Source organism: Schistocerca nitens, chromosome 1 (genome assembly GCF_023898315.1).
Source record: "Schistocerca nitens isolate TAMUIC-IGC-003100 chromosome 1, iqSchNite1.1, whole genome shotgun sequence".
Lineage (NCBI taxonomy): Eukaryota > Metazoa > Arthropoda > Insecta > Orthoptera > Acrididae > Schistocerca > Schistocerca nitens.
Window position 1 is genome coordinate 39,229,537 of NC_064614.1, and position 24,368 is coordinate 39,253,904.

The window sequence follows — 24,368 nt, forward strand, 5'->3', positions numbered from 1 at the left end:
GATTTGTGGTCACAAAAGCAGAGTTTGATGGCATGCTGGGAAAGGGTGTGATACGAATGTCCACTGTTGTTAGTATGCCTATTTTTTAAATTGTTCTTACATGAAGTTCAAAGATTTATGTGCTATGAATACTTGATTGTGTGTATAAAAAAATGCATATGACATCAGTGAATAAAAGTATGCAAAATAAGTTAATTTTCTGATACTTTTATCACCAAAATCAGCAATTACATGTAGAGCAAAGTTACTGAAGCATTTGAGAAGATCTGTAATATGTAATTTTCAGTTCTGATCAGTATGCACATCCCACAATTTTGATCAATCAATTTTACATATTTCCTTCCCGTTTGCTTTGATCTGTTCAGAACTGAATTCTGTGTTTTTATTAAAGTGATAGCCATTTACCAATCAATAACACTTAAAATATTTTGGTTATTGCTCATTCTGTTGTTGCAGCTCGGTTGTATTTGACTGTGATGCTTGAATCATCAGCAAAGGGCACAGTTTCTGCTTTATCAGTTAAACATCATTCACATATAACAAGAACAGAAAAGGTTCTAGAATTGAACACTGTGGAATGATAGTAGTAATTTGTCCCCATTCAGAATTAGATTCATGATGAGAGTTCCACAAGTTATCCTAACAAGACCTTTTGCTTCCTATTAGTTAAATATGAAAAAAAAACCACTTACTCAGTATACCTTAAAAACCATAAACTTTAGGCTTCTCCAAAAGAATGTTATGATTTGTACAGTCAGTTACCTTAGATAGATCACAAAAAGTCGCAATAGATGAAATACTGTCAATCAGATATTTTAATACTTGTAACTGAAATGGGTAATGGCATGTTCACTGGAGAAGCCTTTCTGAAATACAAATTGTGGCTGGCTAAGGATCATATATTTTTATGCATCCTCAGCCTTTCTTAAATACATGATCTTTACCAAAATTTTTGAGAATGAAGTTATGGCTAAAAGTTTGATAGTTATTAATATCTGTCCTATTACCTACCTTAAAGAGGGGTCTGACAATGGCATACTTTAGCCTGTCTGAAAATACACCTTTTGAAATTTCTCTATTTCTGTAGTATTTGGGAATTCAGTTATTTTAACTTCTCCCATTTCTACCTTTTTGGATGGGGAGGGTAGTCTAAACAAGGAGCCCCTCTGACATTGGTAATTATGGGAATTCTGTCATGCAACTGTGTCCTACCCCACTTATGCATATCTACTCTCTCAGCCCTCAAATCTGCTAATCTATCTGTCCCATTCTGATTAAGGTGTAGGTCATGCTTGATGTACTCCCATCTTCCAATAGCACAAACTTGGATAGCTCCGATGTGAGCTCTCTCTGAATCTTACAGCTATCCTCTCAGTTCCCAGTTAACTTACTGCATAGTATTCAGTTCTTCTGACCATAACACGAACATTCAGATGACCACTAGCTGCCTGAATTTGCAGGCTGGCAAGGGGAATCTGCATCTGCAATATCATTTGTTTCTTCTAACTAACTAATGTGTTTCTCTGTAAAAAATGTATTGGTTCTAAGCAACAAATGCATCCACCACATAACTTCCTCTTCCTGTCATTCCGTATTATCCAAAACAAGAAACAGTGTATTCTAGGTGGTAAAGAATGCTTACTTTACTGGTGTTTTTCCTATGACTATTTTGATTTAGTTTTTCAAAGATTGTTTTTACAATTATTGTTATTTCATTGTAAATAATAAAATTATTGACACATTTTCAGACAAAATTCACTCTGTTTGAGGGTGGCGTAAGAACTGTTGCAGCTCTGTGGACTTCTAAACTAAGACAAGCGGGCACAGTTAGTGACATCTTTGTTCACATTACAGACTGGTTGCCAACACTTTACAGTGCTGCAGGTATGTATTGGAACAGATTTTTCATTTAGAATTTTTAGTGTTACTAACTAATATTTTTGTTCTTACTGTAAGTGTATGACTGCCATTCTTTCTCACAAAAAATAACATTTCATTGACAGGAGGCAATTTGTCAGATTTGGGGCCAGTGGATGGGGTGAATCTTTGGCCATGGCTCGGAGCTAGCAATAGTACACACATTCCCAAAGGGCCCCCACCACGTGTTGGGATGCTGCTCAACATAGATGAAATTTTAGGACTTGAAGCAATTATTCATGGCCACTGGAAGCTTACACGTGGATCATTTCGTAATGGTCAATATGACAGTCACTTGGAACAAACAAGTCAACAGCCCAATGGAGTGGACTCTATTGCAAATGCCTTATCAGGATCTGCTGCACATGCTTTAGCAGCAGCTGGAATATCTGGACCGACAATGAAGGCCCAAGCATTTACAGTACGCTCCCAGGCAACTATTAACTGCCAAAAAGAAATGTCTTTTTTGCCTACAAATCTTACAGGAACACCATTATGTTCTAGTAACTACTGTCTCTTCAATATTTTTGTGAGTATTATGTTATTATTACACGTTTCTAAGTTTTATCTAGATCTGGAAGTTGTTGTGCTGTACCAGCTATTTTGTTTGTGTGTGTGTGTGTGTGTGTGTGTGTGTGTGTGTGTGTGTGTGTGTGTTTGTTGTTGTTGTTGTTACTATTTGACAAACACTGTGCATTGCTTCTTAATGGAGTGTAGAAAATACATAATTTTGTTGCAAAAGGAGAATACATTTATTTTGCTTATTTTTACACTCCAAAAATTGTACATACAATTTCCAAACACCACTCTCCTTTAACAGTTTGGGAAACAAATTCTTTAAGACATCCATAAGATTAATTTTCCCAGCTCTGTCTTGATGAACATGAAGGAGGAGTAGATGAGTGAGTCCCTGCTGTGTGACTGTTGGCCTGAGGCAAGTTTTAATTTGCCAAAAAGTGATGAATGACCTCTCACAGGATGCTGTAAGTACTAGGAATGTCATAATCAGATTTATGACGTGACAAACTTCTTGAAACAATTTTTAACCATACCATGCTCAACAGTAAACTGTCTTCAAGCAGAGGATACATTACATGGTGATATATGTACCAGTCATAACGTTTGGCATCATTTTGAGCTGTGCATAAAGCCTGTCCAGGTTAAAGTATTCTGCATGTATTTTAAGCAACTCTTCCAAACATTGTGTAGATGGAGGATTTGTTTGGGAGGATATAAAAATTATCTTTTCAAGATGGGATAGTCATTTTAGATTCTCTTGGTTAAAACTTTGATAAATATTATACAGAAAGAGATCAAGAATTTCATTTTTTTTTAATCTACATTCATGAGTCAGTTCTGCAGGAATGTGACTCAGGTATCTTCCCTTAGCTATGAGACATTCGAGTATTTAAGTTTTAGGTTCTCAGAATAATCTTTGAGTATTTAAGTTTTAGGTTCTCAGAATAATCTTTAGCTTTCTCTATCATCTGCTTCCACTGATCTAAGGGTCACAAGAGCTGCTTTTAGAACATCTACATGATGTTTCTTTCTGGCTGCACTAAAATTTGCTTTCTATAAAGATCTGTCCAGTTCTTCACGTTATCCAAACAATTCAGTAGTCACTGTAATTTAAAAATAGTCTCAAACCTTTTGAACTACATCACATAGCCCAACATTTTTATTTGAACTCTGTGTGCTCAATACTCCACTCACTGATTTCTGGATCCAGTCATAGTTTTTAATAGAATGTTTCAAAGATTTAACCCTTACAGGCAACCTGATCAGATGCTGTGGTATCAGCCATTGAACTTTCAGATTTGGTATCATCTCCTTGACACCATGTGGTAGCATAATATCTGCAGACATATTTTTCCTTTTTGTGGATCTTAGAATTATATTTCACAGTTACCAGGACATTGCACAATGGATCACAGTTTCTTGAAACTTCCTGTTGTGGAATGAATATTGCAGTGTCTGTAACAGCTCTTTGGCTGGTCTTCAAGAAGAATTCCCTTCACACCCTTGATCCGTCCAGATGTATTAGTTGCACCATCAACACAGTAGGTGTGTAGAAACTCCATTCCCAGTGAGAGTCTTAGAAAGATGTCTGTAACAGTAGTTGTTTCTGCTGTGGAGTCTGGTGGATAGTACAAATATAGAAAAAGTTCTTTTATTTTGACCATCTTAGAGTTGACACAACATACACAAAGAGTGGATGACACAATATACATGATGAATGAACTGCTCCAGGGTATCCATGTCCATTGTTGAACATGTCATAATTCTGTAAAATGGAGAATTTTTCATTTGCTGCACACTGTATTGCTGGATCATGCGAGCCATAATTTTGAGAATTTCATTTTGTATCACTGGGGCCAACTCAATGTCATGGCACCTAAGCAAGATCTTCAGGTCTGAACACTGTTTTCCTTTCATTAAGAATTATCATGAAGATTCCAGTGGACATTTCATGAACCCTCACTGGGTTTTATGTTTGACATAGAAATCTGACTTAACTTATAGTTACTAGTAAAGCAATTCTAGCTTTCTCTGGATGGCCATAAGTTGTTGCATGACTTGGGAGATGACAGGTGTGCTATGTTCATGTTGCTGAATAACTGAATGGACTGTCAATGAAAAAGATTCTTCTCATCTATTCTGAAATTTTCTGTGGAATTTTTTCAATTACAGAGACCTTTAAGTAAAACTGGTCTTCTATTGTTCACTGCATGGATTGATCTAATGCAATCATAACATAGAACACTGTCCTTCTTTTCTGCATAATATAGCCATGGATAAGGCACAAACCATTCCAGTTTACTAGATCTACCATTCCTTCATGGAAACTTTTGACAGAACAGGGAAGGAGAAATTGTACTTTTAATTATAAGATATTTGATTTTATTTGTAAAACAGTGAAAAATCCAGGATGGAATGTAACTATATTATGAAAAGGATAGTTTCAACTCACTACTTAGCAGAGATTCTGAGTCAAAGATAGGCATGACAGAATGACTGTCAGGAAGTGAGCTTTCAGCTAACAAGGCCTTCATCAGAAATAAACAAAATACACACACACACACACACACACACAAACACACAATGACCACAGTCTCTGGTCCTGTTAACTTTCTAGACTTTCTTAACTTCAAACTTTGTCCCAACATCATTCCTCAAATCCCTCAACATGCAAAATACCTTACATCCAAAGAAAGAACTACAATCTACCATCTAAAAACTGATCCCATCCTTATAATCCTATCTGCTGACAAACATTCCACCACTATTGTTTTGAACAGCAAGGATTACCTGGCAGAACCACTCTGCCTGCTGTCAGATTCATCCACCTATAAACTCTGCCACAGTGACCCAAATGCAGAGATCCGTCAGGATCCTCAGTCTCTTTGTTCCATCCCAGAACCTCTCCCTGTAGCCCATCTTTCTCTTCACCCCTACCACTCCCCACATTCCTACCTTCTACATGCTTCCTAAAGTCCCTAAGCCCAACCACCCAGGACAACCCATTGTGGCTGGCTATTGTGCCCCCCCCCCCCCCCTCCCCATCCCCTTCCCCGAGAGAATCTCTGCTCTCATACACCAACACATTCAGCCTATTACCCACAACCTACCCTCCTATACAAAATATACCAACCATTTCCTACACTGACCCCACAGTTCCTGTTCCTGTACCGAATTGTGAACTGTGCGGAGTGGCACGGTTTGAGGTGTCATGTCATGGAAAGCGCGGCCCCTCCTGACAGAGGTTCGAGTCCTCCCTCGGGCATGGGTGTGTGTGTGGTGTTCTTAGCATAAGTTAGTTTAAGTAGTGTGTAAGTCTTGGGATCAATCACCTCAGTAGTTTGGTCTCTTGGGTATTCACACACCCACCACATGGTGCCCTGTTAATCACTATTGATGCCACCTTCCTTTACAGTACCATCCCTAATGCCCATGGGCTTACCATATTGAACACTACCTTTCCCAATGGCTAATGGATTCCAAACGTACAACCTCCTTCGTAGTCACCATGACCAACTACATCCTCATCCACAATTATCTTCTCCTTTGAAGGCATTGCCTACAAACAAATCTGGAGTACAGCTATGGGCACCCTAATGGCACCATCCAAAGTCAACCTATTCATGGGCCATTTAGAGAAATTCTTCTTAAACTCCCAGAATCCCAAACTCCTCATCTCTTTCAGATTCATTGATAACATCTCCGTGATCTGGATCAAGGGTGACGACACCCTATCCACATTCTTCCAGAACCTCAACACCTTTTCCCCCATGCCCACTGAACCTTCACAGTATCCTTGTCCATCCCTACACAGTCCCTGCACACATTTCCTTGCCTCCTGGCTCATAGCCCTGCAATAAACCTAGATGCAAGACCTGTTCCATATATCCTCCCACCACCGCCTACTCTAGTCCAGCCAAGAGCATCAGCTATCCTATCAAAGGCAGGGCTACCTGTGAAAACAGTCTTGTGATTACAAGCTAACCTGCAACCACTGTGCTGCATTCTATGTAGTGACAACCAACAACCTGTCTTGTCCACATGAGTGGCTACCAACAAACTGTAGCCAAGAAACAGCTGGACCATCCCACTGCTGAGCATGCCACACAACACAACATTCTTCATTTCAATGACTGCTTCACAGCCTGTATCATCTGGATTCTTCCTACCAACACCAGCTTTTCTGAATTTCACAGGTGGGAACTCTCCCTGCAATACACAGGGGAACCTCACTTAATAAGCATCTCCTATAAAGGGCAATTTGCATTATGAGCAAAAAAAAAAAAAAAAAAAAAAAAAAAAAAAAAAAAAAAAAAAAAAAAAAAAAAAAACGGGGTAAAGAAAATGATTCACTTAATGAGTTACGTTTCACGCAGCAAATGATGATGATTTAGTGTGATGTCACCAGCCATTCACGTGCGGCAGGGGAAACATTTAACAATATGAACACCTGTCGTTGTTTGCAGTGGCATATGAGCAGCGTCTGTAGTACGCATTGCAATATGGATTTAGCGCTCTTTCTGCTACTGTCTTAATGCAGCTAGTGATCACACATTTTTCTAAACTTGTGTTCACACAATATTTCTCTCTGTGCAAATTTTAATAACCTTCATAGAAATGTCCCCAAAGATAAAGCCACAATAAGATGACCATAAGAGAAAGAAAATTACCTTAGAAATGAAACGCAAAATCATTGAAAAATGTTTACCTGGTGTGAGTGTTGCTCATTTAGCACACACATAGTCAGTCTACATCAGCTGTTTGCACTATCTCCAAGAACAAAGACAAAGTAGAGGGTATAGGTGCTTCTGAGTGACAAGAGGATCTAAAAACCGTTTCATATTCTGGATTATCAGAAAGTTGCTCCTTATATGTATAAATGAAAATCAATTGCAAGGTGACTCTATTAACGAGAACATCATTTGTGAGAAGGTGAGAATGATTTTCGCCGACCTCATTAAGAAGATGCTAAGATCATCAACGGCTGAAGAAGTGCTTGAGGGAAGCTGTCGGTGGTTCGAGAAGTTTAAGAGAACAACTGGTGGAGAACCCATGAGCAACTTCAAGATGCTCATAGATTCTGAGGGTTATCTTCTGCAACAGATTTTTAACTGTGACAAAACAGGTCTACTCTGGAAAAAGATGCCAAAGCATACCTTATAACAGCAGAGGCGAATGCATTGCCTGGTCACAGTCCAATGAAAGACAGTCTTACACTGGTATTCTGTGCAAATGCAAACAGTGATTTGAAAAATAAACAACTGCTTGTTTACCATTCAGAAACTCCATGAGCCTTCCCGAAGGGTAAAGCCCAGAAGAGCAGGTTAAATGTGATGTGCAGGTCCAACAACGAAGCTTGGATGACACATGACCTTTTTTGTGATGGGTTTAATGAAGTGTTTGGTCCTGTTGTGAAAAAATCTAACTGTCCTTGAAGAATTTCGATTCATCAAGATCCAATTTCTGGCTCACACCACCACTCCGTTACTCCAGCTTATGGACCAGCAGATGATTTCCAACTTTAAGAAGCTCTGCATTAAAGCACTCTTTGAGCATTGCTTTGAGTTTACTGAAGCTACCAATCCAACTCTCTGAGAATTTTGGAAATAATCACTTCAACATTATGCCTGTGTCAAGATGATCCAAAAGCCATGGAGGGGGCTACCAAGAGAACTCTCACTTCCGATTGGAAAAAGCTTTGGCCAGAGTGCATTGTCGAATGTGACTCTGAGGCAGTTGAGTCAACTGTGGAGCCTGTACTCAATTAGATTGTGTTTGTGGCCAAGAGCATGAGACTAGAAGTGGATAACAATAATTTTGATGGGCTTGTGGAAGATCACAGCCAAAATAAGACCACTGAAGAGCTTATGGAGTTGCAGTGTGTTTCACAGCAGGAAGGTATGAAGAGGAGTTCAGAGTAAGAGAAGGAGGAGGAGGAGGAGGAGGAGGAGGAGGAGGCGGAGGCGGTAACATCAAAGCAGCGGTCTTCTGCAGCAACAACAGAAATGCTGAAAGTATGGGAATCGGTTGCATCGTACATTGAAAATAATCTCCCCAATAAAGCAATGACTATGCGCTCTACAAATTTATTTGATGATAATCCAGTGTCACATTTTTGTCAAGTGTTGAAGTGTTGGCAGAAAGAAATGACCATAGATACCTCCCTAGTAAAAGAGAATTAGCTACGTATCATGAATAATAAGTACATAATACAATTCCAATCCCAAAGAAAGCAGGCATTGACAGATGTGAAAATTACTGAACTATCAGTTTAATAAGCCATGGCTGCAAAATACTTACGTGATTCTTTACAGACGAATGGAAAAACTGGTAGAAGCCGACCTCAGGGAAGATCAGCTTGGATTCTGTAAAAATACTGGAACACGTGAGGCAATACTGACCCAACGACTTATCTTAGAAGATAGATTAAAGAAAAGCAAACCTACGTTTCTAGCATTTGTAGACTTAGAGAAAGCTTTTGACAATGTTAACTGGAATACTCTTTTTCAAATTCTGAAGGTGGCAGGGGTAAAATACATGGAGCGAAAGGCTATTTACAATTTGTACAGAAACCAGATGGCAGTTATAAGAGCTGAGGGGCATGAATGGGGAGGAGTGGTTGGGAAGGGAGTGAGAAAGGGTTGTAGCCTATCCCCGATGTTATTCAATCTGTATATTGAGCAAGCAGTAAAGGAAATAAAAGAAAAATTTGGAGTAGGAATTAAAATCTGTGGAGAAGAAATAAAAACTTTGAGGTTCGCCGATGACATTGCAATTCTGTCAGAGACAGCAAAGGACCTGGAAGAGCAGCTGAATGGAATGGACAGTGTCTTGAAAGGAGTACATAAGATGAACATCAACAAAAGCTAAACGAGGATAATAGAATGTAGTCGAATTAAATCAGGTGATGCTGAGCATATTAGATTAGGAAATTAGATGCTTAAAGTAGTAAATGAGTTTTGCTATTTGGGGAGCAAAATAACTGATGATGGTCGAAGTAGAGAGGATATAAAATCTAGCCTGACAATGGAAAGGAAAGCGTTTCTGAAGAAGAGAAATTTGTTAACATTAAGTACAGATTTAAGTGTCAGGAAGTCATTTCTGAAAGTATTTGTATGGGGTGTGGTCATGTATGGAAGGGAAACGTGGACGATAAATAGTTTTGGACAAGAAGAGAACAGAAGTTTTTGAAATGTGGTGCTACAGAAGAATGCTGAAGATTAGATGGGTAGATCACATAACTAATGAGGAGGTACTGAATAGGATTGGGGAGAAGAGGAGTTTGTGGCACAACTTGACCAGAAGAAGGGATCGGTTGGTAGGACATGTTTTGAGGCATCAAGGGATCTCCAATTTAGTATTGGAGGACAGTGTGGAGGGTAAAAATCGTAGAGGGAGACCAAGAGATGAATACACTAAGCAGATTCAGAAGGATGTAGGTTGCAGTAGGTACTGGGAGATGAAGAAGCTTGCACAGGATAGAGTAGCATGGAGAGCTGGGAACTGAAGACCACAACAACAACAACAACAACAACATTTACACATACAGTGAGAATGTACTTTATTCATTAGATAACAAATTAGAAGCTACTGGCATTTTTTGTGAAATGTCAAATGCCTTTGACTGTGTGAATCACAGCATTATCTTAAGTAAATTAGAATATTATGGTGTCACCGCATGTGCTGCAAAATGGTTTGAGTCTTACCTAACTAACAGGAAACAAAGGGTGTTGTTGTGAAATACCAGTCTGATTCGAAATTGATTACATGTGGTGTTCTTCAAGGTTCCAGACACAAACATTGCAATAAGTAGCAAGTCAAGTACAGATTTAGAAATGGCTGTTAAACAAATTTTCACTGACATTAATAAATGGTTTAAAGCTAATTCACTGTACTTTGAGAAGACTCACTATATGCTGCTCACAGTGTGTAAGAAATTTCCTTCCAGCATGTACATAACATATGAAGACATGCAGATCGAAGAGGTTGACAGTGTTAAATTTCTGGAGTTACAACTCCATAATAAATTCAGTTTGGAAGGGAATACTGCAGAATTGCTGAAGTGCCTAAACAATTCTGTATTTGCAGTGAGAATGATCTCAGATGCAGGAGATATAAATGTAAAGAAAACTTGCATACTTTGCTTACTTTCATTCCATTATGTCATACGCGATCATATTCCGGGGTAACTTGTCAAATCGAGCAAACGTTTGTAGTGTGCAAAAGTGTGTAATAAGTCTCATTTGTGGTCTAAATTCAAGGACTTCATGTAGAAACCTGTTCAAGGAAATGTGTATTCTCACCACTGCTTCTCAGTATATTTATTCCTTAATGAAATTGATTGCAAGTAATATATCTCTGTTTCCAACCAACAGCTCAGTACATTGATCAATACTAGGAATAAGAACAATCTACATTGTTGTTGTTGTTGTGTTCTTCAGTCCTGAGACTGGTTTGATGCAGCTCTCCATGCTACTCTAGCCCGTGCAAGCCTCTTCATCTCCCAGCACTTACTGCAACCTACATCCTGAATCTGCTTAGTGTATCATCTCTTGGTCTCCCTCTACGATTTTTACCCTCCACGCTGCCCTCCAATGCTAAATTTGTGATCCCTTGATGCCTCAAAACATGTCCTACCAACCGATCCCTTCTTCTAGTCAAGTTGTGCCACAAACTTCTCTTCTCCCCAATCCTATTCAATACCTCCTCATTAGTTACGTGATCTACCCACCTTATCTTCAGCATTCTTCTGTAGCACCACATTTCGAAAGCTTCTATTCTCTTCTTGTCCAAACTGGTTATCGTCCATGTTTCACTTCCATACATGGCTACACTCCATACAAATACTTTCACAAACGACTTCAAGACACTTCAATCTATACTCGATGTTAACAAATTTCTCTTCTTCAGAAACGATTTCCTTGCCATTGCCAGTCTACATTTTATATCCTCTCTACTTCGACCATCATCAGTTATTTTGCTCCCTAAATAGCAAAACTCCTTTACTACTTTAAGTGTCTCATTTCCTAATCTAATCCCCTCAGCATCACCCCTCAGCATTATCGTCGTTTTGCTTTTGTTGATGTTCATCTTATATCCTCCTTTCAAGACACTGTCCATTCCGTTCAACTGCTCTTCCAAGTCCTTTGCTGTCTCTGACAGAATTACAATGTCATCGGCGAAACTCAAAGTTTTTACTTCTTCTCCATGAATTTTAATACCTACTCCGAATTTTTCTTTTGTTTCCTTTACTGCTTGCTCAGTATACAGATTGAATAACATCGGGGAGACGCTACAACCCTGTCTCACTCCTTTCCCAACCACTGCTTCCCTTTCATGCCCCTCGACTCTTATAACTGCCATCTGGTTTCTGTACAAATTGTAAATAGCCTTTCGCTCCCTGTATTTTACCCCTGCCACCTTCACAATTTGAAAGAGAGTATTCCAGTTAACGTTGTCAAAAGCTTTCTCTAAGTCTACAAATGCTAGAAACATAGGTTTGCCTTTTCTTAATCTTTCTTCTAAGATAAGTCGTAAGGTTAGTATTGCCTCACGTGTTCCAACATTTCTACGGAATCCAAACTGATCTTCCCCGAGGTCCGCTTCTACCAGTTTTTCCATTCGTCTGTAAAGAATTCGCGTTAGTATTTTGCAGCTGTGACTTATTAAACTGATAGTTCGGTAATTTTCACATCTGTCAACACCTGCTTTTTTTGGGATTGGAATTATTATATTCTTCTTGAAGTCTGTGGGTATTTCGCCTGTCTCATACATCTTGCTCACCAGATGGTAGAGTTTTGTCATGACTGGCTCTCCCAAGGCCCTCAGTAGTTCTAATGGAATGTTGTCTACTCCCAGGGCCTTGTTTCGACTCAGGTCTTTCAGTGCTCTGTCAAACTCTTCATGCAGTATCTTATCTCCCATTTCGTCTTCATCTACATCCTCTTCCATTTCCATAATATTGTCCTCAAGTACATCGCCCTTGTATAAACCCTCTATATACTCCTTCCACCTTTCTGCCTTCCCGTCTTTGCTTAGAACTGGGTTGCCATCTGAGCTCTTGATATTCATACAAGTGGTTCTCTTCTCTCCAAAGGTCTGTTTAATTTTCCTGTAGGCAGTATCTATCATACACCTAGTGAGACAAGCCTCTACATACTTACATTTGTCCTCTAGCCATCCCTGTTTAGCCATTTTGCACTTCCTGTCGATCTCATTTTTGAGACATTTGTATTCCTTTTTGCCTGCTTCATTTACTGCATTTTTATATTTTCTCCTTTCATCAATTAAATTCAATATTTCTTCTGTTACCCAAGGATTTCTATTAGCCCTCGTCTTTTTACCTACTTGATCCTCTGCTGCCTTCACTACTTCATCCCTCAGAGCTACCCATTCTTCTTCTACTGTATTTCTTTCCCCCATTCCTGTCAATTGTTCCCTTATGCTCTCCCTGAAACTCTCTACAACCTCTGGTTCTTTCAGTTTATCCAGTTCCCATCTCCTTAAATTCCCACCTTTTTGCAGTTTCTTCAGTTTCAATCTGCAGTTCATAACCAATAGATTGTGGTCAGAATCCACATCTTATGATTCTTGAACCAAGTGTTAGCTGTGATTAAGTTATGCTCTGTGCAAAATTCTACAAGGCGGCTTCCTCTTTCATTTCTTCCCCCCAATCCATATTCACCTACTATGTTTCCTTCCCTCCCTTTTCCTACTGACGAATTCCAGTCACCTATGACTATTAAATTTTCGTCTCCCTTCACTACCTGAATAATTTCTTTTATCTCGTCATACATTTCATCAATTTCTTCATCATCTGCAGAGCTAGTTGGCATATAAACTTGTACTACTGTAGTAGGCATGGGCTTTGTGTCTATCTTGGCCACAATAATGCGTTCACTATGCTGTTTGTAGTGGCTAACCCGCACTCCTATTTTTTTATTCATTATTAAATCTACTCCTGCATTACCCCTACTTGATTTTGTATTTATAACCCTGTAATCACCTGACCAAAAGTCTTGTTCCTCCTGCCACCGAACTTCACTAATTCCCACTATATCTAACTTTAACCTATCCATTTCCCTTTTTAAATTTTCTAACCTACCTGCCCGATTAAGGGATCTGACATTCCACGCTCCGATCTGTAGAACGCCAGTTTTCTTTCTCCTGATAACGACGTCCTCTTCAGTAGTCCCCGCCCGGAGATCCGAATGGGGGACTATTTTACCTCCGGAATATTTTACCCAAGAGAACGCCATCATCATTTAACCATACAGTAAAGCTGCATGCTCGTGAAAAATTACGGCTGTAGTTTCCCCTTGCTTTCAGCTGTTCGCAGTACCAGCACAGCAAGGCCGTTTTGGTTAATGTTACAAGGCCAGATCAGTCACACATCCAGACTGTTGCCCCTGCAACTACTGAAAAGGCTGCTGCCCCTCTTCAGGAACCACATGTTTGTCTGGCCTCTCAACAGATACCCCTCCGTTGTGGTTGCACCTACGGTACGGCCATCTGTATCGCTGAGGCACGCAAGCCTCCCCACCAACGGCAAGGTCCATGGTTCATGGGGGGGAATAATCTACATAAAAACCTAAAATCACTTACATTGGTCCAGAAAGGGGTCCAATATTCAGGAACACACATTTTCAATAAACTGCCAGCAATAGTAAAAAACTTGGTTTAAGATAAAGCACAGTTTAAACAGAGTTTGAAAGATTTTTTGACAGTCAACTCCTCCTACTCTGTAGATGAATATCTTAGCAGGGACTGTTAGACCACCTTAAGTAAAAATGTCTGTTGTATTTCAGTTTTGACAGCATATGGTCACAACAGCCAAGGTTAGATATTCTGTGTATGATAAATTCTGACACAGTATTAATTCTGTAAATATTAGCAGATCCAGTTTACTGTAATGTGTTCACCTATTCTGACAATCTCCTGACAAATGATCAGGTTAGTGAGTATTGTATTCAGATGTTTTATGTTTTTTATGTCATACTTTCTGACTTGTTCCACTCCCACGAGAATCATCTCATTTTTGGGTCTGTGGTATGAAAACTGACTCTAATGCAATCTAATCTAATCTTTGTGTGTGTATGTGGGGGGGGGGGGGGGGGGGGGCGGCAGGAGGGAAGAATTTCATATTGCAGCAGTCCCCCCTCCTGCCTCTTAGATTTTGAGGTAGTGAGTGATGCAAGACTTGTCACTGAACATCACAGAATGTCACTCAGTGTGCCAGTTGATTCTGGCTCTGTGTCATGTCTCTGAGATGGTCTTAGTGGTAAATGACAAGGTCTCAACCCAGCTTCCAGTTGTGTGTGCCAGGTGGTTTGTGATGACACTCTGCCTATAACTTCTGGCCAGATTTCAAATGTTGCCATCTGTCTTTTTGTCAGATCCAGTTGAACAATCCTGTGATCTTCTTTTGGTGTAGTCCATTTGGAAGTGCCTGAGCTTATTTGTCCTAGCATACTTTTTTCCTGAGTCCATCTCATCCCCATTCATTATGCAGTCATTGCACTGCAGCCAAATATACAAGAGACCTATCAGTATGATGCTTCCATGTCCCACTACCCAATGTTCAGAGTCTGAAAGATGGCGGTAAGTTACCTGCACATCTCATCTGGGCATGCTGTGTTGCAATCTCCACCAGAAAACATCCAGTAATGTTAGACACACCGGTACGTATAAAGTACTCACACCATTCTCTATCTGTAGGACTGGAATTTTTTAAAGCTGAAAATAACCTTGCGTGAGGGTTAATCAACATAATCCCTAAGCATGAAAATACTGGGTTATCAGTTTGGTAAGTGTTCATATTGTAATACTTTAGTTTTCTGTCTGTGTATGTTGCTACAAAGTTGCATTATGGTTGGCGGATAGGTCTTTAAGTCCCATCAATGATGAGGACATTACAGGCAGATCTCCATTCTAGGTATGAGGTGGAAGGGGGAAGGAAATTGACTGTCCTCCTCAAGGGAACCATCACAGCATTGTGCTTAGTTGGTTTTTGGGAAACCACAGAAAATTAAAATATGGATGGCTGGACAGGGATTTTAACCACATTCTTCCTGAGTGTGAGCCTAGTCTCTTAAGCAAAAAGTGCACTGGGAAAATTTGTTATTAAATATATGGGGGAAAGTGCTCAGTTTCAGCTCTGTAGCTAACCTGTACGGTTCTGTTCTATCCTTTACAAGACTCTGACTGAAAAATGAGGCAACGCCTGCATAATTCTGCCTTCTTCAGCACTTTTAAAATTTTCTAAAAAATATTGGAATGTGAACATATTCACCCCTTTTTATGCTGAGAAAGATGGAGGCAGTGACAGTGGTAAAGAGATGGAAAAAATAGTAAATAGTGGCTGTGGTATAGAAGGAGACAATGGCAGTGTGAGAGAAAGATAGGGAGACAGTGGCAGTGGCAGTGGCAGTGGCAGTGGCAGTGGAACATAGTTGACAGTGACAAGAGTAATAGGAAAAGAGTGAAAGAGACACTGGCATTTGGAGAGAAATAAAGGGAAGGAGGAAGTAGGATTGGATGAGAGCCAGTGATAATATGGGTCTGTGACACTGACAGCGAGGAAGAGATGGGTAGTGACAGTAAGAAGAGACTTACCAGTGGGAATGAATGAATCAGATAAGTGTAGAAAGAGAGAGCAAGAGAGAGACAGTGGCAGTGACCAGAGACAGTAGTAGTAGTAGGACAGACTGTGGCTGTGAGACAGGAGATGTGACAGTTTGAGAGACATATAGAGACAATGACAATGAGTTGGGCTGAAAGAGTGAGTAAGAGTAGACAAGTGGGAGTGGATGAGTGTGAGCGACTTACAGCAATAGACTAGTGGGTGTGAGAAAGTTACCATTGGGGGAGCTTGTGGGAGTGAAAGTGAATTGCATATTAAAAAGAGTGGCTTCCATGTCAAAATTTTTGGGCGAATTTTTAAAGATGGTTAGGGAGATGGAATGAGGAAGCTGTTACACGACTTTTCAGTCAGAGACTTTTATACAGGAACATATTCACTTTTTTTTCTCTGATAGGAGCATTTCTCTACTCGTTCCTAGTGCACATTCTTTTTTTTTATTTTACTGGTGTTTCAATAGTAAAAATAGTGATGGATGCAAATGTAATTCTAACAGCAAAAATTTCCAAATTAATTAATTACATACAAAAAAAAAAAAAAAAAAAAAAAAAAACAGTATATTTTCGAAATGTAATTTGACTAATATCATTCAAGTATAAAATTATATAAATAATCTAAATTCAAATTTTTTACTTCAATACATGTATGTACTGTGGTTAGAAGTTACAAAAAATTATACATGTAAAACAAAATTACACATGAAGCTTTATTAGATTGCAATTTGAATTAAATAACTGTTCCATATTCTTTACTAAATAGCAACAGTGTAACACTAACATTACAGTGTGAAGGAATGTGTTGGTTAAACATTAATAAAACCAATGTATTCAATGTACAGAATACAGATGGGCACACTCAGGTCAGTCTCAGAGGCTCTCAGTTTTCACAGGCCATTGGGTGAAATTACTTTTATGTCAGAATAAAATCTAAAAGTAGGTATAAAAAAGGAACCACATCACTGCTAGCTGGAAGCTGGGACTAGAGAACTTGTGGTTTGGAGCCAATTCTCTACAGCAGTGGCCAGTAGTTATTCACATGGTTTCCTCTAGCTACATATTAGCTAACCTCAATGGGTACCTAGTGAGAAGGCTAGCAGCAGACCACATTCCACAGGAACAAACAACCTTTGGTGAAGTGACGATCCTGCTTGCTATGTAGACCACAATGAACTGTACTTGAATGTACAGTTCTAAACCTCTCATCCAGATCCCTCTCTCCTCCAGAGACATCTGTTCTATCAAAAGGCTTAACCCTTAGCCCCACGCCTAAATTCGACCGCACTACCCTGGTTCAAGATCTCCTCTCATTCACCTGGAACCTCGACTGGAAATATCACTTCACTACAAAACACAGCCCCCAAATACTAGACCTAGTGTTGAACCCTGTCTAGAACAGTTCCGACCGCCTTCTCAAAGGGATCCTCCTCCCCTCCCCCAAAACCACCCCTTGCAGACATTTCAGGAATTCCTCACATCCAGTGTTGCCTCCCAGTCCTTCTTGGAGAACATCCCGACAACCCCCAACATCACCCCAGCTGAATCCCGTGCCATTAAGGAGCTGAAAACAGACCGCTCTATTGTCATCCTCCCGGCGGATAAAGGCTCCACAACTGTGGTACTTGACCATGTGGAGTATGTGGCAGAAGGACTGCATCAACTCTCCGACACCTCAACCTACAAAGCTGTTACCCAGGATCCCATTCCCTCCATCCAGACTGAGCTGCACAAAATCCTAAAAATCCAAGGTCCCTCACGACAACGGCTTCCATAGACCTACTCACTCCACCTGAGCCACGTACCCCTACTTTCTACCTATTACCCAAAATCCACAAAGAGAACCATCCTGGCTGTCCCATTGTAGCAGGCTTCAAAGCCCCAACAGAACGTATCTCAGCTCTGGTAGACCAACACCTCCATCTATCACCCGCAGACTCCCATCCTACATCAAAGACACAAACCACTTCCTAGAACGCCTCAAATCCATTCCCACTCCTCTCCCATCTGAAACCTTTCTTGTCACCATAGATGCTACATCCCTTTACACAAACATCCCACATACCCATGGTCTATCTGCCCTTGAGCACTACCTCTCCCAACACCCACCCGAAGATCTTCCAAAAACCTCGTTCCTTATCACACTTACCAACTTCATGCTCACCCATAATTACTTCGCTTTTGAAGGCCAGACCTACAAACAAATCAGGGGAACGGCCATAGGAACCAGGTGGCTCCGTCCTATGCCAACCTCTTCATGGGCCGCATGGAGGAGGCTTTCCTGAAGACCCAACAGCTGCTTCGCATGGCCTGGTATAGGTTCATAGATGACATCTTTGTGGTCTGGACTCATGGTGAAGAAACACTCCTTAATTTCCTCCATAACCTCAACTCCTTTTCGAATCTGAATTTCACCTGGTCCTTCTCCAAAACCCAAGCCACCTTCCTGGATGTTGACCTTCATCTTGTTGAAGCTCACATCCACACCTCTGTCCATATCAAACCCGCAAACAAACAACAGTACCTTCACTTTGATAGCTGCCATCCATTCCACATCAAACGCTCCCTTCCCTACAGCATAGGCATTCGTGGCAAACGTATCTGCTCCAGTGACAAATCCCTCAACAATTACACCAATAACCTGACCAGTGCTTTCCTCTCCCGCAACTATTGTGCAGACTGTCCACAAAAAGATATGAGCAATATATTCCTCCCCGGCGAACAACAATGTTCCTGCCCCCAGACCACACAGAAGCATCCCCCTTGTCACCCAATATTATCCTGGCCTCGAATACATCAACAAATTACTCCGCCAGGGATATGACTTTCTCAAGTCAACCCCTGAAATGAGATCATCCCTTGACAAAATTCTCCCCACACCACCCAGAGTTGCCTTTCGTTGCCCCCCTAACCTCCGTAACATCCTTGTCAAACCCTACAATATTCCCAGACTACCTTCTCTACCCAGCGGTTCCTACCCCTGTAACCGACCCCGCTGCAAAACCTGCCCCATGCATCCCCCCACAACCACCTACTCCAGCCCCGCTACTGGTAAAACATACACAATTCAAGGCAGGGCCACATGTGAAACTACACACGTCATTTATCAGCTGACATGCCTGCACTGCACAGCCTTTTACATCAGTATGACAACAACTAAACTGGCTGAGCGCATGAACGGACACAGACGAACTGTCCGCCTAGGAGATGTTCAATACCTAGTAGCAGAGCATGCCCTCCAGCATAATTCTAGGGACCTAGGAAACTGCTACACCGTATGTGCCATTTGGCTTCTCCCACCCAACACCAGTCCCTCGGAACTGCAGAGATGGGAACTTGCACTCCAACACATCCTTTCATCCCGCCATCCCCCTGGACTGAACCTACGTTAAACAACCTCACTCTCATTTACTCTTCAGTGTTCTCCTCTTTCCCTTTCCTCTTTAGCCATTCACGCATCTTTTCATCCTCCATAGTTGTGTTTATCTTTATACTATGTACCTCTTTACTTCTGTATGCATCCTCTTTGGTTTGAAGCTGGCACAGTACTTACAGTAGAATATCTTTGGCTTCCCTCTGACAACCATGCCTCCATCCTTGCTACCCTCCCTGTTTTCCTTTCCCTGTTGCTTCATAACCTGGGTTGTAACTGAATCCACTTTCCCTTTTTTTTCCCCTCTCTCCTCCCTGATGAAGGAACAAAGTTCCGAAAGCTAGGAACGTAAATTTTCGGTTCTGTTTTTTTGTGTATCTATCGGCTGTACTGAGCTGAGGTAAGTACTGGCCAGCCCCTCTATCTCTTTGTTAGTATTTGTTTCACATCTTTATATGAGATTTTCCATTAATCATTTACACCTTTTATCTGAGGTTGTTGTTGGTATTCCCAATTATTTAAGGACCTGTCGATAAGAGTTCTGGACTGAACACTGCATTATCCTTATTACACCCTTTTGTGCAACTAACAATTTTTTCCCACAGTGATGAGTTACCTCATAAAATGATACTACAAGACATTAGTGAATGAAAATAGGAAACTTTTTTACATTTTCATTTCTACAATCTGAAATTATGTGTAATGCAAAATTCGTGGAGCTTAGGTGTTTAAGATGATCTGTAACATGTGATTTCCAGTTCAGGTGCTTGTTAATATAAACACCTAAGAATTTAAAATACTCCATTTAAGTCATTGAAATATCCTTATACATTACTCCTAATTGTGTGGTCAGACCTTGTGCAGTACTGAATTCCATGTATTGTGTTCTATCTAAATTTGTCGACAGTCCATTTGCAGAGAATCAGTCACTAATTTTCAAGAAAATATTATTTATATTCAAAAGTGTTGAAGTTACTCCTAAGACCTACATCACCAACAAAGGGAATGATTTTTGCTTGGTTCTTACATACAAATTTTTTCCGCAGTAGTGTCAAGGAGGAGGTAACTAATGACTGATCAGTAATTATTAATATCTGTACTACAACGCTCTTCTAAAGGATCCTGACAATAGCATATTTCAGTCAGTCTGAAAATATTCCCTGTGATTTTGTTGTGTTGCATATGTGACTGAATACACCGTATAAATGTGAAGAACAGCATTTTGATGCTGTACTTGAGATATTGTCAGCTCTTTGAGTGTTTTTTGACAGAGCCTGTAGTAAGTTTTATTTGACTGTATGTAAGCAGCATTGCTTCTTGCATATATTCTATTCCCTGCTATCTGACTGCTATCATTTAGTATGCTGTTTTCTGTATTAACAAATGGGTGCTAACAAGTTGTATGTCCATTCAAACCTACTTAAATCTGCCATTTGCTAGAACACGGTTGCCATTCTTCTTCCACAAAGAAAGCAGTTATCAGTGCAAAAAACATGGCCTTCAGTTGAAATTTCAGAACCCGGGGTTATGCCCCTTTACCTCTCAGGAATGGGCAGTAATACTGGATTTCACAAAATAAATGTCCAACAAAAGAAGCTTTGGAGTATACTTTCTGTATTTGCACGATTTTGTCTAAATGTTCCTATACTTATTTATGTGTTATATTATGGGACCAGTTTCAGCAGATACTGCATGTCTCAAACATTGGACTGTAAAACAGAAAAAAAAGTCTTTTGTGTGCTGTCTACATAACTGGATCCTAATGCTATCTGAGATTCATTGGTGTGCCACTAAAATTTGTTTCACTGCTTTTAATATCAAAGTATAAAGTTTCAAATAAAAATAGTTCTCAACTCAGTGAGTCTTCTTCACAAAATAAAATGTGTTGTTTCTACAGTGATAAGATATTTAGTTAAACATAACTTAATTATTTGCAATTCATGTAATATTAAATGTATATTATTCCTAATTAGGTCTCAATGTTATTGCAGGAAGACCCATGTGAAGTGGAGGACATTGCTAGCAGCAACCCAACAATAGTTACATCACTCATTCTGGAGCTCAATAAATTTAGGTCAAGACTAGTCCCACAAACAAACTGTCCTGTTGATATATCATCTGATCCTGCTCATTTCAACAACACCTGGCACCCTTGGCTTGATTAGGCTACTAAGAAGATTGGTTTTGGTTGAAAGACAATAGAAAAGCCACAACCAAGTGAGATAAACGTGTGTCAGAGTTACATTGTTTTGTACAGTAGATCTATGAAGATCATTTGGTACAGCATCTTCTGCCAGAAAATTTAATATCTGACAGTTTTTTGTGAGATTATCAGTGACATTAACTCATCAGTCACATTTGATAAATGACAGAAAAGAACCTTTAGGGATGTGGAAATATGCATGATTAATTCATAGACACAGTCACTGCAGGCTACTTATGCAAATTATACTAATAACCAATTGCAACTAATGCTAATCTGCTCCTGTTTATGATGGTGGGAATTATGTCCAGATTACTGTTAGTAAAAAATAGCTACTATATAAAGAGACAGTGCTTTCCCTCTTACACTGCTCATTTCTGTTCTTATCCAATACTTCCAACTAAGCACTTGTGTAACTTTACACAGAACACTATCAGCTGTCTTACACTAGTAAAACTCTGTATAATGTGAACATTAATGTTAACAGTAATTTACTGCCCAAATCCAAATATTTTGATAAATTGTCAGAGTTGCTAAAAATGTATTTTTAATTTAGTTTTAAAGATTTGGGAATGTGTTTTCTCCTGATGTCTGCCAGCAAACTGTTAAAAGACTTTTGCACTAAAATATTAAATTACTTTCTTAACTCTAGCCAATTGGAAAGTATCTTTACTTCTAGTATTGTGTTTACGAATTACACAGTTCATCCCAAATTCACTCATAACTTTAACTACAAATATAATTAGGGATTAAATTTGTCAGTAGATAAATGTGAGAATTTTGATGGTCCCAATGAGGCTTCTGCAAGATGTTTGCTTATCAGCCTTACATAACTAAGAAAACAATATGCAATCCCTAGTAATTTAATGTAGGAAAATACTGGAGTGATTGTGAATATTGTGTGTCATTAGTGTTCCACTTTGTAAGCAATTAGAAAGATAAATATGTATTGCATACATATGTCAGTATGAATTTTAACAAAAGTATGATGATTTTCTGTCACATTTTATCATCTTCTTGCCACTGACAACACTACCTGCAAAAGCTGAATGCAAGTAATGTGATGGTGGCTTGAATATGAGGTCTCCAAAGTGAAATGTATGAATAATAAATCTGGACCCTGCTGGTTACCTGTTATAAAGGTATAATGTTATATCAAAATGTTGTTTATTAAACTGAAACTTGCTCATTTTTTACAAATTAAATACACATGTACACATTATTTTCTAATACATCAGTGGTACTCATTCTCATATTTAAAAAAAGTAGCTAATTATATGACCACTAGTGCCAAGAACCATGCACCAAATGCTCAAAGCCGGCCTGGGTGGGCGAGCGGTTCTAGGCGCTTCAGTCTGGAACCGCGCGACCGCTACGGTTGCAGGTTCGAATCCTGCCTTGGGCATGGATGTGTGTGATGTCCTTAGGTTAGTTAGGTTAAAGTAGTTCTAAGTTCTAGGGGACTGATGACCTCAGCTGTTAAGTCCCATAGTGCTCAGAGCCATTTGAACCATTTTTTTGAAATGCTCAAAACACGTTATCACCTATATACACTTATTCTTTCTGCTGTTCTGTCCAGTATTCAATCCACTCATCATGCAGCCTTGTTCTATCATTCCCATAAACGTATCACTTTTCTAGGTATGCAAGCAACCACTACTCAGCACTATGGCCGCTATTAGACTCTACTACCCAAACATTAGAGTAGGGCAAATACATCACAGTAAGGCAAGGAAAACTTGCATTGCTGGGCCGACTTCTTTTCCAAAGTTGACAATAGGTGTGGAAAGCAACAAAAACAAGAATAGGTAAAAACTTGGAGGTAATAAAGTTAGAATCACATAACCGGTTCCACAAACTAATGTACTTCGCTATTGTTCCACCTTAGTATGGTTGTAGACAACTCATTAATATTAAAACGAACCCTTAAACATATATGTATGTACATATTTTTCTGAACTCATTTTACTCTTGTGATTCATTGTCCCTGATTTTTCATATAACTAGTAGACGTAAACATATAATAAGATTAACTACTGAATGACACTGCTGGACGTGAGGCATCAATCACTAAATGATTCTGTTGCACAAAATCCATATTATCAGTCACCTTAGATCTTTGGTTCAAATCTATGAAATGGAAGAAAATGGTACATAAATTGCCAAAAAGAAAGCAAGTAACATGGAGTTTCCCCCCCCCCCCCCCCCCCCTCCACTTGCATTCATACACATGAACACTTCCATTTGAAGCTGTGCTGAACTCCATTTGTGGTCCATCATGGTAAGGTCGGTGCAACTGAAGGTCATCGACCCCTTCTTGTGGTGACTATTGGCAGTGGTTGTGGCAAGATCTCAGACATGTGCCAAATCATGGAATCGTGCCTGGTGGCCCCATCTGTAGCAGTAGTGGTGGGGACAAGTTGAGCTGCCCCTTGCATGCAGAGTGCTGATATTTGAGCATGTAGTTGCAGTTATCTCCTCACATGCGAGTCAAAACAATTCATACACATGCGAGTCAAAACTATTCATAATGATGGGTATGTGGCAATTCCTGTGTTTTAACTAACAGTTTGGGCACAAATCCTAAGTTCACTCTGGGGCTGGAGTGTGTGTCCCTATTCACCTTATATCTCCACACATCCAAAATCTTTTTTCTGTATCAATGCTGATTGATGCAGGCCAAAAAGAATTATGTGTGGAATTTTTCTATGTCTGTTAAGATGT

At 39.7% G+C, this 24,368-nt stretch overlaps 1 protein-coding gene across 2 annotated transcripts in view; it reads left to right on the forward strand.

Annotated features, from left to right (window-relative positions):
* LOC126240910 (arylsulfatase B-like) overlaps positions 1 to 22,866 on the forward strand; it is a 140,629-nt gene extending 117,763 nt beyond the window's left edge. For both annotated transcript variants that reach the window (XM_049947962.1, XM_049947963.1), the window contains 3 exons: positions 1,749 to 1,884; positions 2,004 to 2,446; positions 21,433 to 22,866. In XM_049947962.1, coding sequence (XP_049803919.1) covers positions 1,749 to 1,884; positions 2,004 to 2,446; positions 21,433 to 21,606 — 753 coding nt within the window. In that variant the 3' untranslated portion in view covers positions 21,607 to 22,866. The remainder of the gene's footprint in view (positions 1 to 1,748; positions 1,885 to 2,003; positions 2,447 to 21,432) is intronic.
* Positions 22,867 to 24,368: the final 1,502 nt, after the last annotated feature.